The 21883-nt window shown below is 32.6% G+C and overlaps 2 protein-coding genes, 1 long non-coding RNA gene and 1 pseudogene across 6 annotated transcripts; 3 read left to right on the forward strand and 1 right to left on the reverse strand.

Moving 5' to 3' along the window:
* Nucleotides 1-273: 273 nt before the first annotated feature.
* LOC112757921 (rust resistance kinase Lr10-like) lies at nt 274-2264 on the forward strand (annotated as a pseudogene).
* Nucleotides 2265-7305: 5041 nt separating this feature from the next.
* On the forward strand, nt 7306-8792 carry LOC140173804 (uncharacterized). The gene is made up of 2 exons (XR_011862961.1): nt 7306-7580; nt 8562-8792. It is a non-coding gene; the product is annotated as an uncharacterized lncRNA (long non-coding RNA).
* A 1019-nt stretch (nt 8793-9811) lies between these two features.
* Nucleotides 9812-12804, reverse strand: LOC112757922 (rust resistance kinase Lr10-like). Of its 2 annotated transcripts, XM_072198443.1 has the most exons (3): nt 12670-12804; nt 11554-11832; nt 9812-11117 (listed from the first exon to the last, which is right to left on the reverse strand). In XM_072198443.1, the coding sequence occupies exons 1-3, from the start codon at nt 12686-12688 to the stop codon at nt 10021-10023; spliced, it is 1395 nt and encodes a 464-aa protein (XP_072054544.1). In that variant the 5' UTR covers nt 12689-12804; the 3' UTR covers nt 9812-10020. The 2 variants fall into 2 exon arrangements, with proteins under 2 accessions (XP_072054544.1, XP_072054543.1); XM_072198442.1 differs by lacking the exon at nt 12670-12804 and having other exon boundaries at nt 11554-12352.
* LOC112756190 (LEAF RUST 10 DISEASE-RESISTANCE LOCUS RECEPTOR-LIKE PROTEIN KINASE-like 2.3) lies at nt 12646-19869 on the forward strand. 3 transcript variants are annotated; one of them, XM_072198440.1, is made up of 5 exons: nt 12646-12920; nt 13005-13579; nt 14487-14519; nt 15233-15256; nt 18406-19869. In XM_072198440.1, the coding sequence occupies exons 1-5, from the start codon at nt 12646-12648 to the stop codon at nt 19671-19673; spliced, it is 2175 nt and encodes a 724-aa protein (XP_072054541.1). In that variant the 3' UTR covers nt 19674-19869. The 3 variants fall into 3 exon arrangements, with proteins under 3 accessions (XP_072054541.1, XP_025660442.1, XP_072054540.1); XM_025804657.3 differs by having other exon boundaries at nt 12646-13579; XM_072198439.1 differs by lacking the exon at nt 14487-14519 and having other exon boundaries at nt 12646-13579.
* Nucleotides 19870-21883: the final 2014 nt, after the last annotated feature.

Consider the following 21883-nt stretch of genomic DNA (forward strand, 5'->3'; position numbering starts at 1 on the left):
TAGTCAACAGCACTGACTTGGTAGACTTCTCAGCAAGTCAGCATGCTAATAACTGCTTAATATATAGGACAGGGTATCGAACAACAAATAAATGAATTTCAATCTGCATTAATTAATCCTTAGCTTATTCCGGAGATAATGTAGAAAATAAAAATATATATATATATTAAGCAGTTTTAAACTTTTAATAATAAATTGTAAAACGCGTATTAGTTTCTATATTTTGGTTTGTCCAAGTCAATTCAAGCTTGAATTGATTTTGCACATTTTGCATTCCTCTGTTGGCAATGAAGATATCAGCATTATTGTTTCTGCTGCTGCTTCTGAATCTGAATATTGGGAATTGCCAGCTGGATCACCATCCTCCGGTTCCATGTCCCGTGCGTGTGTACTGTTCAGAAAACAACACCAATATTCTTGAGCTGCCTGGCTCTTCTTCTTCAGTGAAATTCCCCATCCGTCACATTAATTACACATCAAACACTTTAGAAATTTATGATCCCAAAAACTGCCTTCCAGAACTCTTTCTCAGACTCGATTACTCATCATTTTATCCTTTCCGATCCGCAACATATTATTACAGTGGTGATGGGGAAGTTTCTTTTGATGATACGCGGACCAACTTTACTTTCTTTAATTGTTCTTCCGCACACCCCGACTCCCAGGAACAAGATACTTTATCTTGCCCGATTCGTGTGGCTGGCGATTTCGAAGATGTTACCGACTTAGGCCTCGTATCCTGCACAAAACTGGTCCGTAAGGTTATGCCAAGTTTCGCATATCTGATACAGGAGGGACATAATTCAATCAACTTGGTATCGAAGACAAGTTTCCAGAGTGGCCATGGATGCTTTGTTGCTTGCAACATATCCAAGAAAGAGTCTGAATTGGAGACTCCTAATGAAGGGAAGCCTAAAACAGGGAAGGAGTATGAATCCATAATTTTACCGATTGCAGGTGACAACACGTGCACCCATCAAACTCTCTCCTATATGAATTTCCATTCTTTTTTGTGAGTGATTTTAGTACTTCAATGTGTTTATATATAATGGCATGCAGGTGCATCTCTCCTTTTCTCAATACTGGGTGCCTCGTATCATGTATATCATTATTATAGAATAAAAGGGGAAGATCAAGAAAGAGTTGAAATTTTTTTGAAGGACTACGAGGCATTAAACCCAACCAGATTCTCTTATACTGATATCAAGAGAATCACTAAGCAGTTTAAGGACAAGTTAGGTGAAGGAGCTCATGGAGCTGTCTACAAAGGTAAATTGTCCAGTCAAATTCTGGTTGCCGTCAAGATTCTCAATAGCACAGAGGGAGAAGGAAAAGAATTCATAAATGAAGTGGGGACAATGTCCAAAGTTCACCATGTCAATGTGGTTCGCTTGCTTGGCTACTGCGCCGACGGATCTCACCGCGCTTTAGTTTATCACTTCTTCCCCAATGGTAATCTCCAGAGCTTCATCGCTCCGTCCAGCGACAAAGAAACCTTCCTTGGATGGAACAAGTTGCATCACATTGCTCTCAGCATAGCCAAAGGGATTGAATATCTTCACCAAGGCTGTGATCAAAGAATTCTGCATTTTGATATTAATCCTTACAATGTCTTGTTAGATGACAGTTTCACTCCAAAAATTTCAGACTTTGGGTTAGCTAAGTTATGCTCCAAAAATCGAAGTACTGTATCCATGACTGCAGCTAGGGGAACGTTAGGATACATGGCGCCTGAAGTTTTCTCTAGAAATTTTGGCAATGTATCTTACAAGTCCGATATCTATAGTTTTGGGATGCTATTACTTGAAATGGTTGGAGGAAGAAAAAATACAAATGCAAGTCAAGAAACATTTCAAGTTCTATATCCGAATTGGATACACAATTTGCTTGAAGGAGATGACACATATATTCCTATCGACGATGATGGAGATTTTAGAATTGCAAAGAAACTTGCAATAGTGGGACTATGGTGCATCCAGTGGCACCCCGTGCACCGTCCCTCCATGAAGGAGAGGAAGACGAGTTGAAAGTGCCGCCAAATCCTTTTGAATCTGCAGCTGCGACTAGTTCAAGTGCAATTATTCCAGCAAGATTCTTGAATGTGGAATTGGAAGTGATTCCAGAGGCAGACTAGTTTCGTTCAAGATAGTATATTATTTGGCATTTAACTTGCACTTGCTGTATATTATTGGGGTGTTATTATAGATTATACTTCTGTACTATATAGTATATACAAATAAAGTATTCTTCCAAGTTTACTTGTACATGAGTCTGTCACACACTACTCACTAGCTTCAATGTTTTAGACTCGTTTATAAATAACAAAGAACAAGAGATTCGTTTCTTAGATCTGTTATGGGAAAAACAGTTAGTGACTTACTTAGATGGATAATGTTAATTTGACAATAACTATATTTGTGTAAAATGGCTTGTGATGTTAAACAAAAATCTATACAGTATTTTGCATTATGCTTTCGACGTAAATTTGTATGGCTTGTGTGAAATTTTTTAATTTATGTCACTCATAAAAAATTGCAGAGAAAACATGTGGTAGAATGCTGATTAAGTTTTTAACACTTCATCGTCAAAATAATATTACAAAATATTCTTAATAACAAAATTTCTACCCTCAAAATTTTTTTTCTTATTTTTGTGGATAAGCTTACATAATCAACTAAGAGAAAGGGACTTCTAGTACCAGGAGTGTACAGAGGTCTGATTAGATTAGACTCGAATTGGCCATAAATTCGTAATTGTTATCCAATTTTAATAAAAAAAATGTTTAATTTTTCCTGTTGATTTTTATAATTTTACAAAATTTTTAATTAAGTCTTTAAAATTTTTTTTAATTAAGTCATTGTACTAAATTTTATTTTTAATCCATACTTTTTTTTATTTGAGTCTCTGTACTCATTTTTTTTCTAATTGAATTTCTATATAATTAAACAAATTACTATTAAAAAGGACTTAATTAAAAAAAATAGTATAAAATTTAATTAAAAAATATAAAAACTTAATTAAAATTTTTACAAAATTATAAAAATTAACAGAGTAATTAAATCTAAAAAAAATAATTGAATCAATTCAATATATAATTTTATGAGCCCAATGTCACGGTAAATTTTTAGAAAGTTAGATTTAACAGTGTTTGTATAGTTTTCTGGAATATTTGAGAATACTCTAGATGGTTCCGAAACATTCTAGAATGTTCTAGAAGGTCCTGGAATACCCTAGAAGGTTCTAGAAGACTTTAGAAGATCATGGAATATTCTAGAAGAGTGTGGATTGATATAAAGGTATGAAGAGTTGTATGGAACAATCTAGAAGTATTTAGAAAGTAGTAGTAGGATATATATTTATAAAGAAGGTTCTAGATGATTAATCTAGACCATTGATTAGATTTAATCCTAACCATCCATTGAGGAGGTGGATGGCTATAAATAGGAGGTAAGAGTTAGTGTGGGTGTGTGTGAATCATTTGTAACCACACTTGAGCAATAAAGTGTTCTTCCACCAAAGCTTCCTTTCTCTTGTGTTCTCTTGTATTCTTAGCTTTCTTGCTAAGTATTGAGAGTTAGACTGACTTGGTCTTAACTCAAGAGGTTGAGTAAGTCCGAGTGCCGGCACGGTAGCGTTGGAGTGTGTCCAAGGCCGTGACAACTTGGTATCCGAGCAAGGTTCGAGAGGGAGCACAAGTGATTTGTGGGTATGGCTTCAAATATCACCATGGAGCATGTTGAGTCACAAAGGGGAAGGGATACTATTCCTTCTCAATGGGGAGGCAAGAAGGTACGTTCTTCAAGTGAGCCTAGAGGTAAGGACTCTAACTTCTTAGAAGAAAGAGTTTCTATGTTGGAAAATGTTTTATCCTCTATGGATGAGCGGTTCCAAAGGATAGAACATGACAAGGAGACCCTCGAGGCTCACGTGTTGGGAGAATTAGATGCTTTCAAAGAAAGCATGCTCCAAATCGAAGAGAAGCTTGTGAATTCCTTAAAGCTATTTGAGGAAGTTCGAATTTGGTTCGAGGAGGCGAAATCTCGACCAACCATTATAAGGGAGACAACAAAGATTGATCTCCCTAAGCCAAAGGAGTTAAAGGGCGTAAGGGACGCTCGCGAGGTGGAGAACTTCCTATGGAAATCTGATAATCTACTTTGTGGTGGAGGAGAAAGTGCGTAGATATAGAGAAGGGTACTTGCAACATAACCACATGGGAAGATTTCAAAAGGGAGTTGAAAAGACAATTCTTCCCTGAAAATGTGGTTTATGAAGCAAGGAAGAAGTTGAGGGAGTTGAAGCACAAGAGTACAATTAGTGACTACGTAAAGGAGTTCACTACTCTCACGCTTCAAATCCCCAACTTAGCATCAGAGGATGCATTGTTCTTCTTCATTGATGGACTCCAACCTTGGGCAAAGCAAGAACTACAAAGAAGGAATGTTAAGGATGTCGATGAGGCCATCGTGGTGGCCGAATCACTCACTGAATATCATAGGGGAGACTCTAAACCCAAGTCTTCCTCCAAGCCTAGTTTTGCTAAAGGTGGAGGAGACAAGGGAAAGAGTTTCTCAACCAAGAAGGAAGAAAAATACTCTTCAAAGAAAGAGTACGAAGAAAAGAAGAAGGCTTTCGTGCCCAAAGGAGGATGCTTCGTGTGCAAGGGACCACACCAAATGAAGGATTGTCCCAAGCTAGGGACTTTGGCATCTATCGCTGAGGAACGAGAAGCTCAAACTCAAGTAACTGAGTGTGTTGGATCTATCCAACACATAAATGCTGTGAAGGCCAAAGAGGCAAGCACTGCAGAAAAGAAAGGCTTGATGTATGTCAAAGCCTTTATCAATGAAAAACCCGTCATGGCTATGATCGACACTGGTGCTACACACAACTTCATCACGCCTGATGAAGCAAAGAGGCTTGGGTTGAAGATCACCGAAAAGAATGGCTGGTTCAAACCCGTGAATACCAAGGGTGAACCCCTTAAGGGAGTAGCAAAAGGGGTTGAGATGACTCTTGGTTCTTGGAAGGGCCTTGTGGATTTCTCAGTAGCACACATGGACGATTTTAAAATAGTCATCGGACTCGATTTGCAAAGGAAGGAAAATATAATACCTATGCCATACTACGACGTAGTATGTGTCATGGAGAAAGGGTCTCCATGCATGGTCCCTACAGTATCTAAAGTTGGAGGACCACCGATACTCTCTGCTATGCAACTCAAGAAAGGGTTCAAGAAGGGAGAGATTACATATTTGGCTCTATTACAAGAGGAGTCAACATCTGAAAGAGAAGGCGTTCCTCCCAAAATCAAGAAAGTCCTTGAAGAAAATAAGGATATGATGCCTTCCGAATTGCCAAAACAACTACCACCTAGGAGGAAGGTGGACCACAAGATTGAATTGGAGTTAGGAGCAAAACCGCCTATCTCAAAACCATACAGGATGGGGGCCATTTCTATGGTTGAAGGAGATATTGTGCATACCATCAAAGAAGGGTTGCATCACGATCCATTAGCCAAGAAGTTGGTGGAGTTGGCTAGAGAAGGTAAGACCAAAAGATTTTGGTTAGAAAACGACCTTCTCTACACAAAAGGGAGAAGACTATACGTTCCTAAATGGGAAAATCTGAGAAGGAAGTTGGTAAGAGAATACCACGACACCAAGTGGGCTGGTCACCAAGGTCAGCGAAGGACCTTAGCACTCATTGAATCTTCTTATTATTAGCCTCAAATGAGAGATGAAGTGGAGAGCTATGTGAAGACTCGTCTTGTGTGCCAACAAGACAAGATTGAAAATAAGACACCAAGTGGGTTGTTAGAACCTCTGCCTCCATCAGAGCGACCGTGGGAAAGTGTCTCTCTAGATTTCATCTTTGCCTTACCAAAGTCCGAGGGGTTTGGATCTATTCTCGTGGTAGTGGATCGATTTTCGAAGTATGCTACCTTTATACCTGCCCCTACTGACTGCACTGTAGAGGAAGCAGCACGACTATTCTTCAAGAATGTGGTGAAGTACTGGGGATTGCCTAAGAGCATCATTAGTGATCGAGATCCACGCTTCACAGGACGACTATGGACAGAGCTGCTCAAACTCCTTGGGTCGGAGCTTCATTTCTCAACAAGCTTCCATCCTCAAACCGATGGGCAGACTGAGAGAGTGAATGCCTTACTTGAGTGTTACTTGAGGCATTTTGTAAGCGCTAATCAGAAGGATTGGACAAAACTCCTAGACATTGCTCAATTCTCATACAATCTGCAAAGGAGTGAGTCTACAGGGAATAGCCCATTCGAGATTGTGACTGGACAACAGCCACTTACACCTCACTCTCTTTCTTCCTCTTACTCAGGGAAGAGCCCTGGAGCTTATCATATGATTAAGTCATGGGAAGAACAAGCAGATGTCACTCGTTCTTACCTCGACAAAGCTGCCAAGAGGATGAAGAAATGGGCAGATAAGAAGAGGAGGCATGCAAGCTATCAAGTGGGAGACAATGTAATGATCAAACTTCTTCCACAACAATTCAAAGCCTTTCGCAAGGTTCATAAGGGCTTAATCCGCAAATACGAAGGGCCATTTGAGGTCATTGGACGTGTTGGGGAGGTTGCTTACAAAGTACAACTCCCTCCCTCTATGAAGATCCACCCGGTCTTCTATGTGAGTATGCTTAAACCATATCATGAAGACCAAGATGAATCGAGTAGAGGTGACTCGAGTCGTGCTCCGCCTGTGGTGATTAGATCCTTCGATAAAGAAATCGAAGAGATCTTAGCTAATCGCGTTGTGAGACGAAGAGGGGTACCACCAAGTATTCAATATTTGATCAAGTGAAAGGGCTCCCGATAACTGAAGCTAGTTGGGAAGCTCGTGAAGATCTGTGGCAATTCCAAGAACACCTAGAGCGCTATCATGAACAGAACGCGACGAGGACGTCTGCGCATTAGGTGGGGGAGAATGTCACGGTAAATTTTTAGAAGGTTAGATTTAACAGTGTTTGTATAGTTTTCTGGAGTATTTGAGAATACTCTAGATGGTTCCGAAACATTCTAGAATGTTCTAGAAGGTCCCGGAATACCCTAGAAGGTTCTAGAAGACTTTAGAAGATCATGGAATATTCTAGAAGAGTGTGGATTGATATAAAAGTATGAAGAGTTGTATGGAACAATCTAGAAGTATTTAGAAAGTAGTAGTAGGATAGATATTTATAAAGAAGGTTCTAGATGATTAATCTAGACCATTGATTAGATTTAATCCTAACCATCCATTGAGGAGGTGGATGGCTATAAATAGGAGGTAAGAGTTAGTGTGGGTGTGTGTGAATCATTTGTAACCACACTTGAGTAATAAAGTGTTCTTCCACCAAAGCTTCCTTTCTCTTGTGTTCTCTTGTGTTCTTAGCTTTCTTGTTAAGTATTGAGAGTTAGGCTGACTTGGTCTTAGCTCAAGAGGTTGAGTAAGTCCGAGTGCCGGCATGGTAGCGTTGGAGTGTGTCCAAGGCCGTGACACCAAGATATTTGCTTCTTTGGAGATATTGAGCGTAAGAACGAGTCAACGACGACTTACCTCTGACGTAATAATACGGTAATACCCAAAACCTAAGCTACGAGTCAACTAGTCAAGCGTAATTTTTTTTATAAACTTTTAATATTATATTTATATTAAAATCTGCTATTAAAATTAATTATTAACATAAAATATATATTAAAATATAAATATATATTAAAATATAATATTTTTGGTAAATTTTATAATTCTTTGGTTCTTAGCTTTTTCGATGGTACTGTTTAGAAAATAATAAAAATAGGCAATAATTAATCTAAAATAAATTGCAAAAATTCATTTGTAGCTAAAAAAGCTAGATATTTCAAAAGATATTTATAAAAAAAAAAACACCCCCTCAAACATGTTCGACAAAATAAGCCATGATCTGAATAGTTAATAAAAAAATAGGATTTAGTTATCTTGGCGGGTATCATAAAGATATATTTTAAGAAGTTAATAATAAAATTTTTTAAAGTTTTTTATATATTTAATATTTTAAAAATATAAAAAATATTATCTTTTAATAATTTTTATTAAAATATTTTTATAGTACTTTTAAAATATATCTTTAAGAGAAGTTAGTTAAATAATAGACTAAATATTTAAACTAGTTTTAAAAATTTTTTAGATCAGACATTTTATTTCTAAAAATCTTTTAGAATGATTTTTTATTGATAGATTATCTTAATTGTTCTAAAAAAAGAATAATTTGTCTTATAGTAATATATTTTAGAGTTTAATTATACTGTCTTATTATAAAAAAAAAATTTGTTAACAATTTATTTATACATATTAAAAATTTAATTGAAGACAACGAAAATATCATTCTATCCAACGAAAATAATTTTAAGGACTTTTATATATTAAAGAATAAAAATTTATTGAAAATCAAAGTATCTTATTTGAAATTTTTTAGGAACCAATTTTAATGTTTACCCAAAATATTAATCCAAATTTTATGTTAGAAAATACTTTATCAATATATATGTTTTATAACTATTATACCCTTATCTTTTTCAGGTGGCTTATTTAATACGTTTGAACTTTTTATACATTGAAAATTAAGCTTTTTTATTTATAAAATAAAAAAGACTAAAAGTTATTTAGGTTCATAGGAAATTTCTCAAATACTTTGTCAATATGTTTGAGAACTATTATCTTCTTTTTGTGTGGTTACAAAATCTATCCTTGTCTTCCTCAATTATATGTTAGGAAATGTTTGTCAATATGTTATAGAATTATCATTTTCTCCTTCTTTTTGTGTGGCTGCATCCTTTTCTTCAAATGCCTTAGTTAGTACGTCTTAAGTTCTTTATTGAAAATTCAGCACTTTCTTCAATTGATAAAATAAAAAAGGAATAAAGATTCTTGAGGTTTATAAACAATTTCGCAAGTAATTTCTACCCCAAATTATGCATTACGAAATGCGACTTGTGATTATGACAATATGTGCCATAAATATGATGACTAGTCGTTTGTGTTAACACGTTGATTAATAAATAAAAATCAGATTTTGTATGTCCCAGCGAGTATTTGACAAGTAAGCATTGAATAGTTCCTCACGCAATTATTCCATCATTCACTATCCAAGTTGAAAACTCTACTATTTTCAATTTTTTATTAATAAAATGATTAAAACAAGAGTAAGTATATTAGTATGAGAAAGTTTTGGGCAACATTTTTATTAAAATTTGATCAATAGTTAATCAATAAAAAAATAGTAATTACATATTATTGGACAATCTCACACTATTAAAATTACTAATAATAACTAATCAAAAATGTTTGGTAACCAAATAAAATCAACCAAAAACAGCCATAACTTACTTTATTTAACATTCATTAATTGTTGCGACAATTAATTAATGCTAAATAAGACAAGTTCTAACTGTTTTTTTTTGTCTACCTAGCATTACCCCTAAGGTAATGTATAGTTGATTATTTTAATCTGCTCAATAGTCTTAGTATCTTTTTTCCACATGTAAAGAGATAAAGTAATAATGTAACACGCCAATGAGTAATAGCTCAAATGGCATAGTCTTCTCATACTCAATTCAGAAGTTGCGGGTTCGAATCTCCTATCTTTGGTAAAAAAAAAAAAAAAGGTAATAATGTAACACATGAATTAGCAAAAATTTGTTCTAATTACCATTACCATATGAAACTTACTAGCATGTAAAATTACATAGTATTATTTGTGTTTCTCCTTCTCTGCTATTAATATTCACCTGCATGCATGCTTACCAATCTCACCATAACATACAATTAACTTAAAAAATAATTTTCAGATGTATTATAAATTATGTCTTGACAACCACAAGTACACATAACAAATATTTCAATGATTGATAACCTCATTATGTTTTTCCTATAATCAGATGTCTAAGAACAAATATATATATTACTGCACTTTATTTGATATACTAAATGATTCGTTAGTTATAATCCAGTCCGAATAATATACTACTATTAAATCAAACTAGTCTGTTTCTGGGATTACTTCCAACTCCAAATTCAGACGTCTTGCTGGAATAATTGCACTTGAACTAGTCGCAGCTGCAGATTCAAAAGGATTTGGCGGCACTTTCAACTTGCTTTCCTCTCCTTCAAGCATTTGAACTACACTTTTCATGGACGGACGCTGAACCGGGTGCCACTGGATGCACCATAGTCCCACTATTGCCAGTTTCTTTGCAATTCTAAAATCTCCATCATCATCAATAGGAATATATGTATCATCTCCTTCGAGCAAATTGTGTATCCAATTCGGATATAGAACTTGAAATGTTTCTTGACTGGAGTTTGTATTTTTTCTTCCTCCAACCATCTCAAGCAACAGCATCCCATAACTGTAGATATCGGATTTGTAAGATACGTTGCCGAAGTTTCTGGAGAAAACTTCTGGCGCCATGTATCCTAACGTTCCCCTCGCTGCAGTCATGGACACTGTACTTTGATTCTTGGAGCATAACTTAGCCAAACCGAAATCTGAAATTTTTGGAGTGAAACCGTCATCTAACAGGACATTGTAAGGATTAATATCAAAATGCAGAATTCTCTGATCACAGCCTTGGTGAAGATATTCAATCCCTTTAGCTATGCCGAGTGCAATCTGATGCAACTTGTTCCATCCGAGAAAGCTTTCCTTGTCGCTGGACGAAGCAATGAAGGTCTGGAGATTACCATTGGGGAAGAAGTGATAAACTAAAGCGCGGTGAGATCCGTCGGCGCAGTAGCCAAGCAAGCGGACCACATTGACATGGTGGATTTTGGCCATTGTTCCCACTTCATTTATGAACTCCTTCCCATCTCCGTCTGTGTTATTGAGGATCTTTACAGCAACCAGAATTTGATTGGATAATTTACCTTTGTAGACAGCTCCATGAGCTCCTTCACCTAACTTGTCCTTAAACTGCTTTGTAATTCTCTTGATATCAGCATAAGAGAATCTGGTTGGGTTTAATGCCTCATAGTCCTTCAAAAAAGTTTGAACTCTTTGTTGATCTTCCCCTTTGTTTCTATAATAGCAATATATATAATACAAGGCACCCAGTGTTGAGAACAGGAGAGCTGCACCTGCATGCCATTATAAACACATTGTTATTTGTCAGTCAACACATAGTTATTTTTAGCCATTTGAAATTATGCCACCAAAGAACTCACCTTATATCTATAGTTATAGTAATTACTTATTCTTATATAATTTTAGCAACTCCTAAAAAATATTATTAAAATTATAGTCATAATTTTTATTTTTTAAACTAAAAAATATTATTTCAATTTTTACAATATTTATTTTAAATTAAAATATTATTAAAATTATATAGACACTGTCATGGATATACCTACTAAAATCAATCATATTAGGTCCACAACAAAATGCTTAAACTTGTCTATCCAATGCAAATAGAATAACTTATTCTAGTAATAAGAAGAAAAAAGGATTTATCCAAAAGTCAATGTATAAAAGCTGGCAAAATAATGGTGTTTAATCCAAGTTTAAGTTTGTGACCTGTAAGGGGTAAATAAATGGATTTATAGAGTTGAGTTCCCTTGTTGGATTCGTTGCAAGCAAGAAAGCATCCACTCTTAAAAGTTTTTGTTGACCACCCAAAGTATAATGATGGACTCAACTGTGTCCGATAGTTACATACGGAAATTGGCAAGACATGACGGGCCAATTTTGTGCAGAATATAAGGTTGGCCTCGACGACATCGTCCTCATCAAAAGAATTGTAAATCGGGCAAGATAACAGATATTCTTCGTAGTAGATTCCTCCGATGAGGATGCCTGCAGGCACAACTGAAGAGCAATCAAAGAAAGTACAGTTTGTTGGCTCTAGAGAATCATCATAACTATCGAAATCAAGTGAATGTTTAATATATCGGAAAGGATAAAATGATGAGTAGTTGAGTGTGAGAAAGAGTTCTGGAAGGCAGTTTTTGGGATCATAAATTTGTAAAGTTTGTGATGTATAATTAATGTAACCGACGGGGAGTTTCACTGAAGAAGAAGAGCCAGGCAGCTCAAGAATATTGGTGTTGTTTTCTAAACAGTACACACGCACGGGACATCCAACTGGATCATCGTCACCATCCCCATCTTGATAGCAAATTCCTATGCTCAGATTCAAACTCACAAGCAGCAGCAGCAATAAGGCTGGCATGGTCGTTCGCGGCAAGCAAGCTAAGGGAGAAATTTTGTTTCTGCTGACACTTGACAGAATAACAAACTTTTTCATAGAAATCGCCAACAACACAATTATAAATCGTAGAAAAAACGGATGCAAGGGAGAAATTAATGAGTCCATACAGAATAACCATCCAGGTATTAGGGAGATGTTTAATTTTAGGGTTCACCAAGGATCAAACTCTTGATTTTTCGGATCTAGAGTTTTGATACTATGTCATGATACCATTTATCACAAAAGCTTACATTGATAGAAAAAGTTAACACTAATAGTTATATCTCTAATACTCTCTAAACCTCCATTGTACACATTATACACATATTCTATTAGTTCTTTATACTTTTCCAGAAATTAATATACTTAGTAAGACCAAATTGCTTTATTCCAAGTCAATATTATACCAGTATTGACTAATGCAAAGACAGTTTTGCCCTTACCACATGGTCTATACTCCATGGTGTTCAACAAATTTGTTTAGCATCTCAATTCTCACACATACATCAATCATGGTGAGCAGAGGAAAAGCCCTCTTCTGCTCATCATTACTCTTATTGCAACAAATTTTAACTTGCGCAGCGAATCAGAAGGATAACGGAGAAGCATGTAGGCCTTCCTCTTGCGGCAAAATCAGCAACGTAAAACATCCTTTCCGGCTGAAGGATGATCCCGCAACCTGTGGGGATCCGAGGTATGAGTTGTCTTGTGAGAATAACAGGACGCTGTTATATCTTTTTCCCGGTAAAACTTACCAAGTTGAGGCAATAAACTACAGCAACTTCACGATCCGGCTTGTAGATCCCGGCATCTCAGAGAATGACTGTTCTACCCTTCCTCGCTATTCTTTATCCCGTTCCAATTTCAGTGACAGTTACGTACCCAACTTCCTGCTCTCCAAAGGCGTCAATGAACCATACGGAACCCTTCAAGATCGAGTTTTTGTTAATGGCTCGACAACGGAGGAAGTCGGAATAAGAGTATTCGAGCACGTGATTTTCTTGAACTGCAGCAATCCGATCAAGGACGATCCACGATTCGTGGACACTGCCCCTTGCATTGAAAAAGGTGATCATGATGTTTATGCTGTCGTTGGAGGATTGAAGGCGGTTGAATTAAGAGATGATTGCCGTGTGAAGATGGTTGCTGCCTCATCCTTTCTTGCTCCCGCACAGCGAAACTTGTCATACGGTGAAATTCATAGGAGGCTCAGCTACGGGTTTGATCTTTCTTGGATGCTGGGCGGTGCTTGTGCATCTACTTGTGGGAAGCTCAATTATTGCTCATTCAACGAAACCGCTCAACGACTCATTTGCACGGAAGGCTGTGGCAGTCCGACGGGCGTCCAATGCAGTAAGTTTTATATTTTTGGCGAAAACTAGGTTCAGTTGGTTTAAAGTGAAGTTGATAACTTAGAGTCGTTAGATAAAAATTTAGTTAAAATTAGTTAAATCATTTCACGACTTCTCAGTTATCAATTTCATGGATAAATTATGTTATCCTCATTAAATAAAGCTGATTAAAATTTTATTTTTTATTCACTTAATTAATTTTTTTAATAAAAATGTAGATATTTTAAATGGAAAATTATACATCAAATAAAAAGTATCTCATGTTCTCATTTGTTAAAAATAGAAGATAAATAGTATATATACTTATTGGGAACCTTCTTCGTACTTCTATTTTTGTTTTCCATAAGTAGATGACTATGTTCAAAGAAAAAAGGTTGAATTTCGAAATAGAAATATAAAGACAATAAATAAAGAATTCTGTTTATATAAAAGTTTGTCTTAAATATAAATTTTTTTGTATTTTTTTAGAACAGAAATATTTACAAAAAATAAAAATTAATCTCGGTAAGAATAAGTTCAAAATTACTTTATTTTATATTTATTAATTATTTTTAAAAGAAATACATAATATCAGATGTAATAAATATGTAATCTTAAATATTATATGCATAAACTTATAAATATTAAGTTAAATAAGATAATTTTAGATTCTTTCTAAAAATATCCATTTTTATTTTTCTATGATGTATTTATTAGCTTATAAAAATTATTAGGTTTATTAATACTTTGTATTATATGTTTGTATCTTCATTAGAAATCCTACATTGAAAGGTTTAGAAAGTAATTTTTTGTAACCTAAAAGGTTTATGTAAATCCTAGCTCAATTTTCTCTTTTTGAATTTAATATTATTTTTGCATTTATGCTATCTTCAAAATTAGGGAGTTAATATATTTCTACTGTGATTTAGGAAAAATTTCAAAGTTCCAAATCATTGCAAAAGGTATGAACTTTTATCCCTTCCGGTGTTGTTTTAATTTTTTAGGCATTAGGCTTTGTTTGAAGGGGAGTGTTAGGTAAATAATGACTATCTTGAACAACATACATAATTATTAATTAAATAAAAACACATTACATTTTTAAATTATATATCTAAATCTTAATATTAAAATAACTATCCGTACACTTAGTAGAATGAATATCCAATATATCTATTATTCACATTATTTAATATTTTTATTGTCTACTTATAATATTATACTTTTCCTTTTTAAAAGGCCCATAAGTCGGATTGGGTTGCATAAAAATAAAAAAAAAAGTCCATGAATCATACATGAATAGAACTATATTCGTTCAAGTTGTCTTCATCCCTTAATAAACTTTAACTCACTTGGCATATATTCTCTTTCCTATTTTAAAAGTCTAGAGTTCAAATTCTAGAGATTGCAATTAAAAAAAAAAGTAATAAAAATAAGAAAAATATGTAAATGTGTTGTATACTTAAAATTAAAAGTTGTCTTCACCAAAAAAAATCCTTGTCAAGGAAATTAGCTTAGGTATTCAACTCTAAGCATTACGAAGATTAGAACTCAAACTGTTGCTTATTAGTTATCACTTCATAAAAGTTATTTGCTATTTATTATTATTTTCTTTTGCATTAATGGAAGTATATTATCTTTATCGTGTGTCTAATTTTTTACTGATTATTTTCTACAGATTTTGCATATGGAATTTTGAAAGGTAAATCTCATTCTTTAACTTATATATTTATTTTTTATGAGTGATAAAATAGTAAATTTTCATTCATCAAAAGTATAAGAGACAGTAAATTTAATATTATAATTATAATAATATACTATAAGAGAGTTATCAGGTGTACCTAAGAACACCGGTATTTCAGTTGAACCGTTGATTTTAATTAATATATATTATATATATTTTTTATAATTTAGAGCAACGGTTAAAATAATTGGAACACTGATATTTTCGGTATACCTGATAATTTTTCTTAACCGTTGATCTGAATTATAAAAAATATATATAATATATATTAATTAAAATCAACAATTAAAATAACTGGAATACCGGTGTTTTTAGGTACATCTGATAACATCAGTGTTCTAATTATTTTTACCGTTGATCTGAATTATAAAAAATATATATAATATATATTAATTAAAATTAACTATTAAAATATGTTTTTAAGTACACCTGATAACTTTCTTATACTATACTGTATATCAGTATATAGATATAGATACTATAAATTTATTTAATTTAATTATCGACGTGGGACATATAACTCAAAAGTCAAAACACAATAATCTCTCCGATTTGTTAACAGATATTTTTTTAAGGGTCTTTTGTTTTTCAGAAGATTTTTTTAAGGTTGAAGCTAAGCCACATGTACGAGCACAAAAGCATATTGCCAAGTATCCAAATTAAATTTTAAAAACTCATTCCCACATGGAAACCTGCTAGTTGATTGACAAACCATCTGCTCGATCTGCTGCTACTTTATTTGAGTAGTAGTATAATTTTGAAAGATCTCATGTAGTTCATATGATTAGATTTTGTCATGTTATGATGTGTAACTTATCAATTATCATCATTTACCTTTTCTTTCTATTTTTAATTAGTGTTAGATCAGATTGGTTTTTTTTGAAAAAAAATTTATTTAATTTTAAACCTATTTAAATATATCTTTTAAAAAAACTATTTGTATTAAAAAATTAAATTACTTAATTTTTTAAAAGCTAATCATATCTTGCTTTAAAAAAAAAAAGATGTTTGTAATATTTAATTTTTTTAAATTTATTCAAATATAAAATAATTTTTATTTATTAAAAAGAGATTTTTTAAAAAAGATAAAGAAAATAAATATTTTAAAAGCCAATAAAATCTGACTCTTACTTGGATATGAAAGCTGAAATTTTGATGAGAAATTAAGAATATTTTTAATTTACAATATTTAATTACAAGAAGTTTACACAACCTTGTTCTTTTTAACTAAATATATGATAAAGATATCTTTTAAATTTTGTCTAAATTATATTATATGTATACAAAAATTAATCACTAATACTTGGCTACTACATATAAAAAATAAAAAATACTATGTATTTGATATTTTATAGAAAAAAATACAACTAAATAAGTTTGATTATTTGTTTACTGTATGTTTCATTATTCATTCACTATAACAGAAGGTTTGATAATTTGTATGGTTGACTATCTATTTGAAAAAAATAATAATTAATATTAATAAATATAATAACTTATTTGATATTTAATTTTTAGTGTGCATAAAATATTTTTATATAACTAAACACATACAGTTCTAAATATAAAAATAAAATTATCTCGCTATCTATATCTATTTTTGTGTCTCTGCATGTATGCACTACGGAGACATGCAAAATTAAGGACAATTTTTTTAAATAAATAAAATAAAAATCAATTTTATTTGATTACACATTTTTATAAATTAAGACATAAATGTATTTTTTACGAATTTATAGAAACCGTTGCTAGCAATAACAAATTATGTGTATTAGATGTTGAATATAAATCATTAGAAGCACTAGCGATTTACGTGATATATTACCAATGTTCAAGTGTCCAACTTTAAGAATGGCTAGTTATCAAGAGCTTTCAATTTGAAATAGATACTTTCTTGTGGTAACTCAAGTTTTCATGAATCAAATATTCACACTTCTATTTAGAATGACGTCCCTCATTTTGAGAGTTAACAATGTCAATTTTGGGAAGAAGATAGGTTCGCAGGTGTTACTCTTGAATGGCGCTCTTTAAGTGGCGCGGCCAAACTTTCTTTTATTCACGCTATTAACGTGCATATAAACTTCATAAATTAACGTTAGTGCATGCATGCTTAAGGCCTTATATATGCATTATTAGTGAATCAATGATTAAAGTATGCATGCATATGTTATTAATTAATAATAAAATGCAAAAAACATGCATACACTAACGTTAATTCATGAAGCTTATATGCATGTTAATAGCGTGAATCAAAGAATGAAACATGCATGTTGAAAGCGTTGTTAAGACCACTTAATGAAGCATGCAAGCAATACATATTATTCACAAAACAAGTAAAGCATGCAAAGAAAGTTTGATTCATGAGAGAAACTTGAGCGTTACCACAATGAAGCTTCCATTTCAAATTGGAAGCCCTTGACATACTAGATACTTTTAGAGTTAGGCACTTAGGCATTGATAACATATCCAACATAAATCGCTATTGTCTCCGGTGATTTACGTTCAACATCCAACACACATAAACCGTTATTTTCTGTAGTAGTTTATGCTCAAACAACCTTCTACAAAAATTGATGTTGGTTCACCTCCCAATGCACGTAAATTGTGGGCTGCCAGTAGCAATTTACGTTTTCTCCTAATCTGCTACTACCAATAGCGATTTCTATATATTCATAACAAAATACATTTGCTTCTTCGTTTTCAAAAATGTGTAACCAGATAAAATTGATGTCTATTTTATTTATTTAAAAAATTACCCTTAAAACATATCCTATGACGTTAACAATTTTGAAACAAATACACCCAATAGAAAGTTTTACATATTCTTTTACAAAAATTCGAAATATATATTCAATTTAATTTAAATTAAACAAACTTGGAAATTGTTTCTCAAAAACAGAAAACATGAATAATTAAAAAATTAATATAATAAAATGGTTAGATAATAGATATAAAGGCTATTTAAACACTAAATCATCCTTGGATGAATAACATTACTGTTAGCAATATAGTCCTTAGACAAAAAACAATCGTTCATTTGCATTATTGGTTAGGACATGGCTATAAATAACTTGTTTCACGTAAATTATATATATATTTTTATACAGGATTTCGCAAAGTGGTAGGCAAAGATACTGGTGAAAATTTCTCTAAAATGGATGTGTTAGCTGTTATTAAGATAGGAGTATTCACAGGAAGATTTCTAGTGCCTTACATAGTCGTCAAACACACATTGGGTGTCATATTTTTTTCTGCACTTCTCATCTACACATTCCGAAGAAGACATATATCAATTTATGGGAACATTGAAGATTTTTTGCAAGGAAACACCTTCATGCCAATAAGATATTCATATAAAGAGATAAAGAAGATGACAAGAAATTTTAAGGAAAAGTTGGGAGAAGGAGGATTTGGTACAGTGTACAAAGGAAAGTTAATAAGCGGGCCTTCTGTAGCCGTAAAAATGTTAGGTAAAGCCAATGGTAACGGGCAAGATTTTATTAGTGAAGTTGCTACAATTGGTAGAATACATCATACCAATGTGGTGAGGCTGATTGGTTTTAATGTCGAGAGATCAAAACATGCTCTGGTATATGAATTCATGCAGAATGGTTCTTTGGATAAATATATCTTCTCTAAAGAGGATAGAATATCTTTAACTTATCAGAAGATGTTTGAGATAGCTCTAGGAGTAGCTCGTGGTATGGCTTATTTGCATGAAGGTTGTGACATGCAGATTTTGCATTTTGATATCAAGCCTCACAACATTCTTCTTGATGAGAACTTCATTCCTAAGGTCTCTGACTTTGGTCTCGCAAAACTATATCCTCTTGATAATAGTATTGTAACTTTGACTGCAGCAAGAGGAACAATTGGTTACATGGCTCCTGAACTGTTCTACCAAAATATTGGAGCAGTATCTTACAAGGCTGATGTCTATAGTTTTGGAATGCTTTTGATGGAAATAGCAAGTCAAAGAAGAAATTCGAATCCACATGCAGAGCATTCAAGTCAACTTTATTTTCCATTTTGGATATATGATCAGTTGGTTGCTGAGGAAAATGATGAGATTGAGATGGAAACTTTGATGGATGAAGAAAGGAGTGAGTTAGCAAAAAAGATGTTTATAATTGCGTTGTGGTGCATACAACTGAAGCCAAGTGATCGTCCCTCAATGAGTAAAGTAGTGGAAATGTTAGAAGGAGATGTTGCAAGTATTGAAATGCCTCCAAAACCTTCATATTGTCCAAATGATGTGATTCAAAGAGATTCTGAAGTTGACTCGTCAGGAGTAGATGCTTCAAATAATTCTTATGTATCTTCAAGTTTTGAGGAGGAAAGTACATCCAATCCCTTGTTAAAGTTTTCTGCTTGAAGACTAACATGGTTTACTTCTTTAGAATGTGAGGTCGACTTTAGGTGAAATTGATATTTCAAAGCTGTTTAATGAAAATTTAATCAAATCAATCAAATTATCTAACGATTCTTAAGTATCAACTTCCCCACATGAGTTTCCACTCAAATTTATAATGAAATTCTACACTTGTACGTGTGTACGTATTAACGTTGTATGTTTGTTTATTCAACATTATTCATTAATCAGAATTGTAAATCCAATATAATTATCATACATACATACAACAATAAAGAGAACAAACCAAACTTACTATTATAACCAATGAAGATTATCCAACAAAAGAAATTCCAGCTCCGGACATTTTTACCAAGTTGGGTTTCCAATTATATATTGTACGCCTTTGTTTACTAAAACCTGTTGAATGACAATCTGATCATTTTGAATTAAACAAAATCTTAGAGTTTTAGGCTTTAACTTTTTACCCAATTCTCAACTTTTTAGCGCTGTTACTTGATCATATTATTATGATCATATCTTAGAATATGGTTTAATTTTCTATATACATTTAATTTTGAAAGATGGCTTTAATTTAGATGTATTCATAATTTATTTTATGTGTACTTATATAATTTAAATGTATTGTGAAAATTTAATATAATGTCCTTGTGTTCAGAGCACATTCAAAAATAAATAAGTCTATAACATATCTAAAATAACATAATAACACCTAAAATACTTTTTAAACACATTTAAAATCTGTTTGAATTCATCTAAAACAAGTATCATTAAATATTTAAGCAACACCCACAATAAAAAAAATTCTATGTTTTAAAAAAAAATTTCTTTTTACTTTTTGTTTTCGTTTTTCTTGCTTCCAGATTAAAAACATCGTATGCTTTTTGCAAAATTCTTCATTGTTTTTGTTTTCTTTGTTTCTTAGATTAAATACTTTAGTATTTTTTTAAAAGTTATAATTTCAAAAATTTTAATTAAATTCAATTTAAAATAATTGATATTTTAAAGTTTTGAAATTAATGTTGAATGTTAAAGAAAAAAGAACATCAAATTTATATGCGATTATTGTAATTATATTTGAAATTTTTGTAAAAAAAAAATAGCTAAAAATTGGAAGAGTTTAATGAATAATATCTGGTTAGATTGAAAAATAGAAAATACACTATGCAACAACCAAGTGACTAAGTGAAGATTACAATGCAAGTAGAAGTTAGGGCGTAAGAAGAAGACAACGACACGCAATAATAACTTGAATTTTTGTAGATCAGAATTTTTTACTATAAATTTTAAAATTCTTCGGTCTATTTCTTTCGGGACGAACGCTAATTCAGTAGTACTGTTAAGAAAATAAAAAAAATGAGTCAATTATTAATTTTAAAATTTCTACCAAAATTCAAAAGTAACTAAACGAAAGGGTCCGACAAAGTATTTCAGAAGATAACATTTTCTTTTTCTTAAACTGCTTTGACAAAATAAGGGTGACGTAGTTCTTTTTTTAATCCGTTTTATTTGGTGTTTCATAATAATTGTAATATTATTAATTTTTTTTATTAGTTTACCTCCTTTAACGGTTCTTAATTTAATTTTTTGATTTTATTTGGTGCATTGGAGATTTAGAACAGAATTTTTAATTTTTTAAATGGAGAAGAAAAGAATGATTGTGTCATGAGATGGATTATATTTATATTTTTAATTTGAAATTTCGAATTTTAAACATTTGGTCATCTTGACCGTGGAACCTTAAGAATATCTATTTTTTTTTTGAATTTGTATCTACAAAGCAACATTAACTCTTATAATCCAATGTTCAAACTAGTTCAGAGGTCGGTTAATGTTGGACTGGTACGATTTCAAAGGTTTATAACGGTTATTTGTGGTTCAATAAGAAGATGTTTAGTTGGGAGGATAAGAGGAATTGGCTTTGATTTTGGCGTTAACTTGTTTTGGAAAAGGACAAATTCTTGGCCTGACTATATCTTCGGAAGGCTCTTTCTACTGCTGTATTTTTGTTTTAGGAGAGACATGTCGCACACAGATAGCTGATCACGATGTTTTTCAGGTCAAGAATCGGTTTTACATTGCATTCGGAATTGTCTAAAAGTCCAGCTAGTTTGGTAATTAAGCTTTCGAGATCTCCGATCAACTACTGGATTTGATGAGTTGGTTCTTACATAATAGCAAACAGCTCCCCTTTAGATTCTTTTCTGGCCTCT

This window comes from Arachis hypogaea, chromosome 6 (genome assembly GCF_003086295.3).
Source record: "Arachis hypogaea cultivar Tifrunner chromosome 6, arahy.Tifrunner.gnm2.J5K5, whole genome shotgun sequence".
Taxonomy (NCBI): Eukaryota; Viridiplantae; Streptophyta; class Magnoliopsida; order Fabales; family Fabaceae; genus Arachis; species Arachis hypogaea.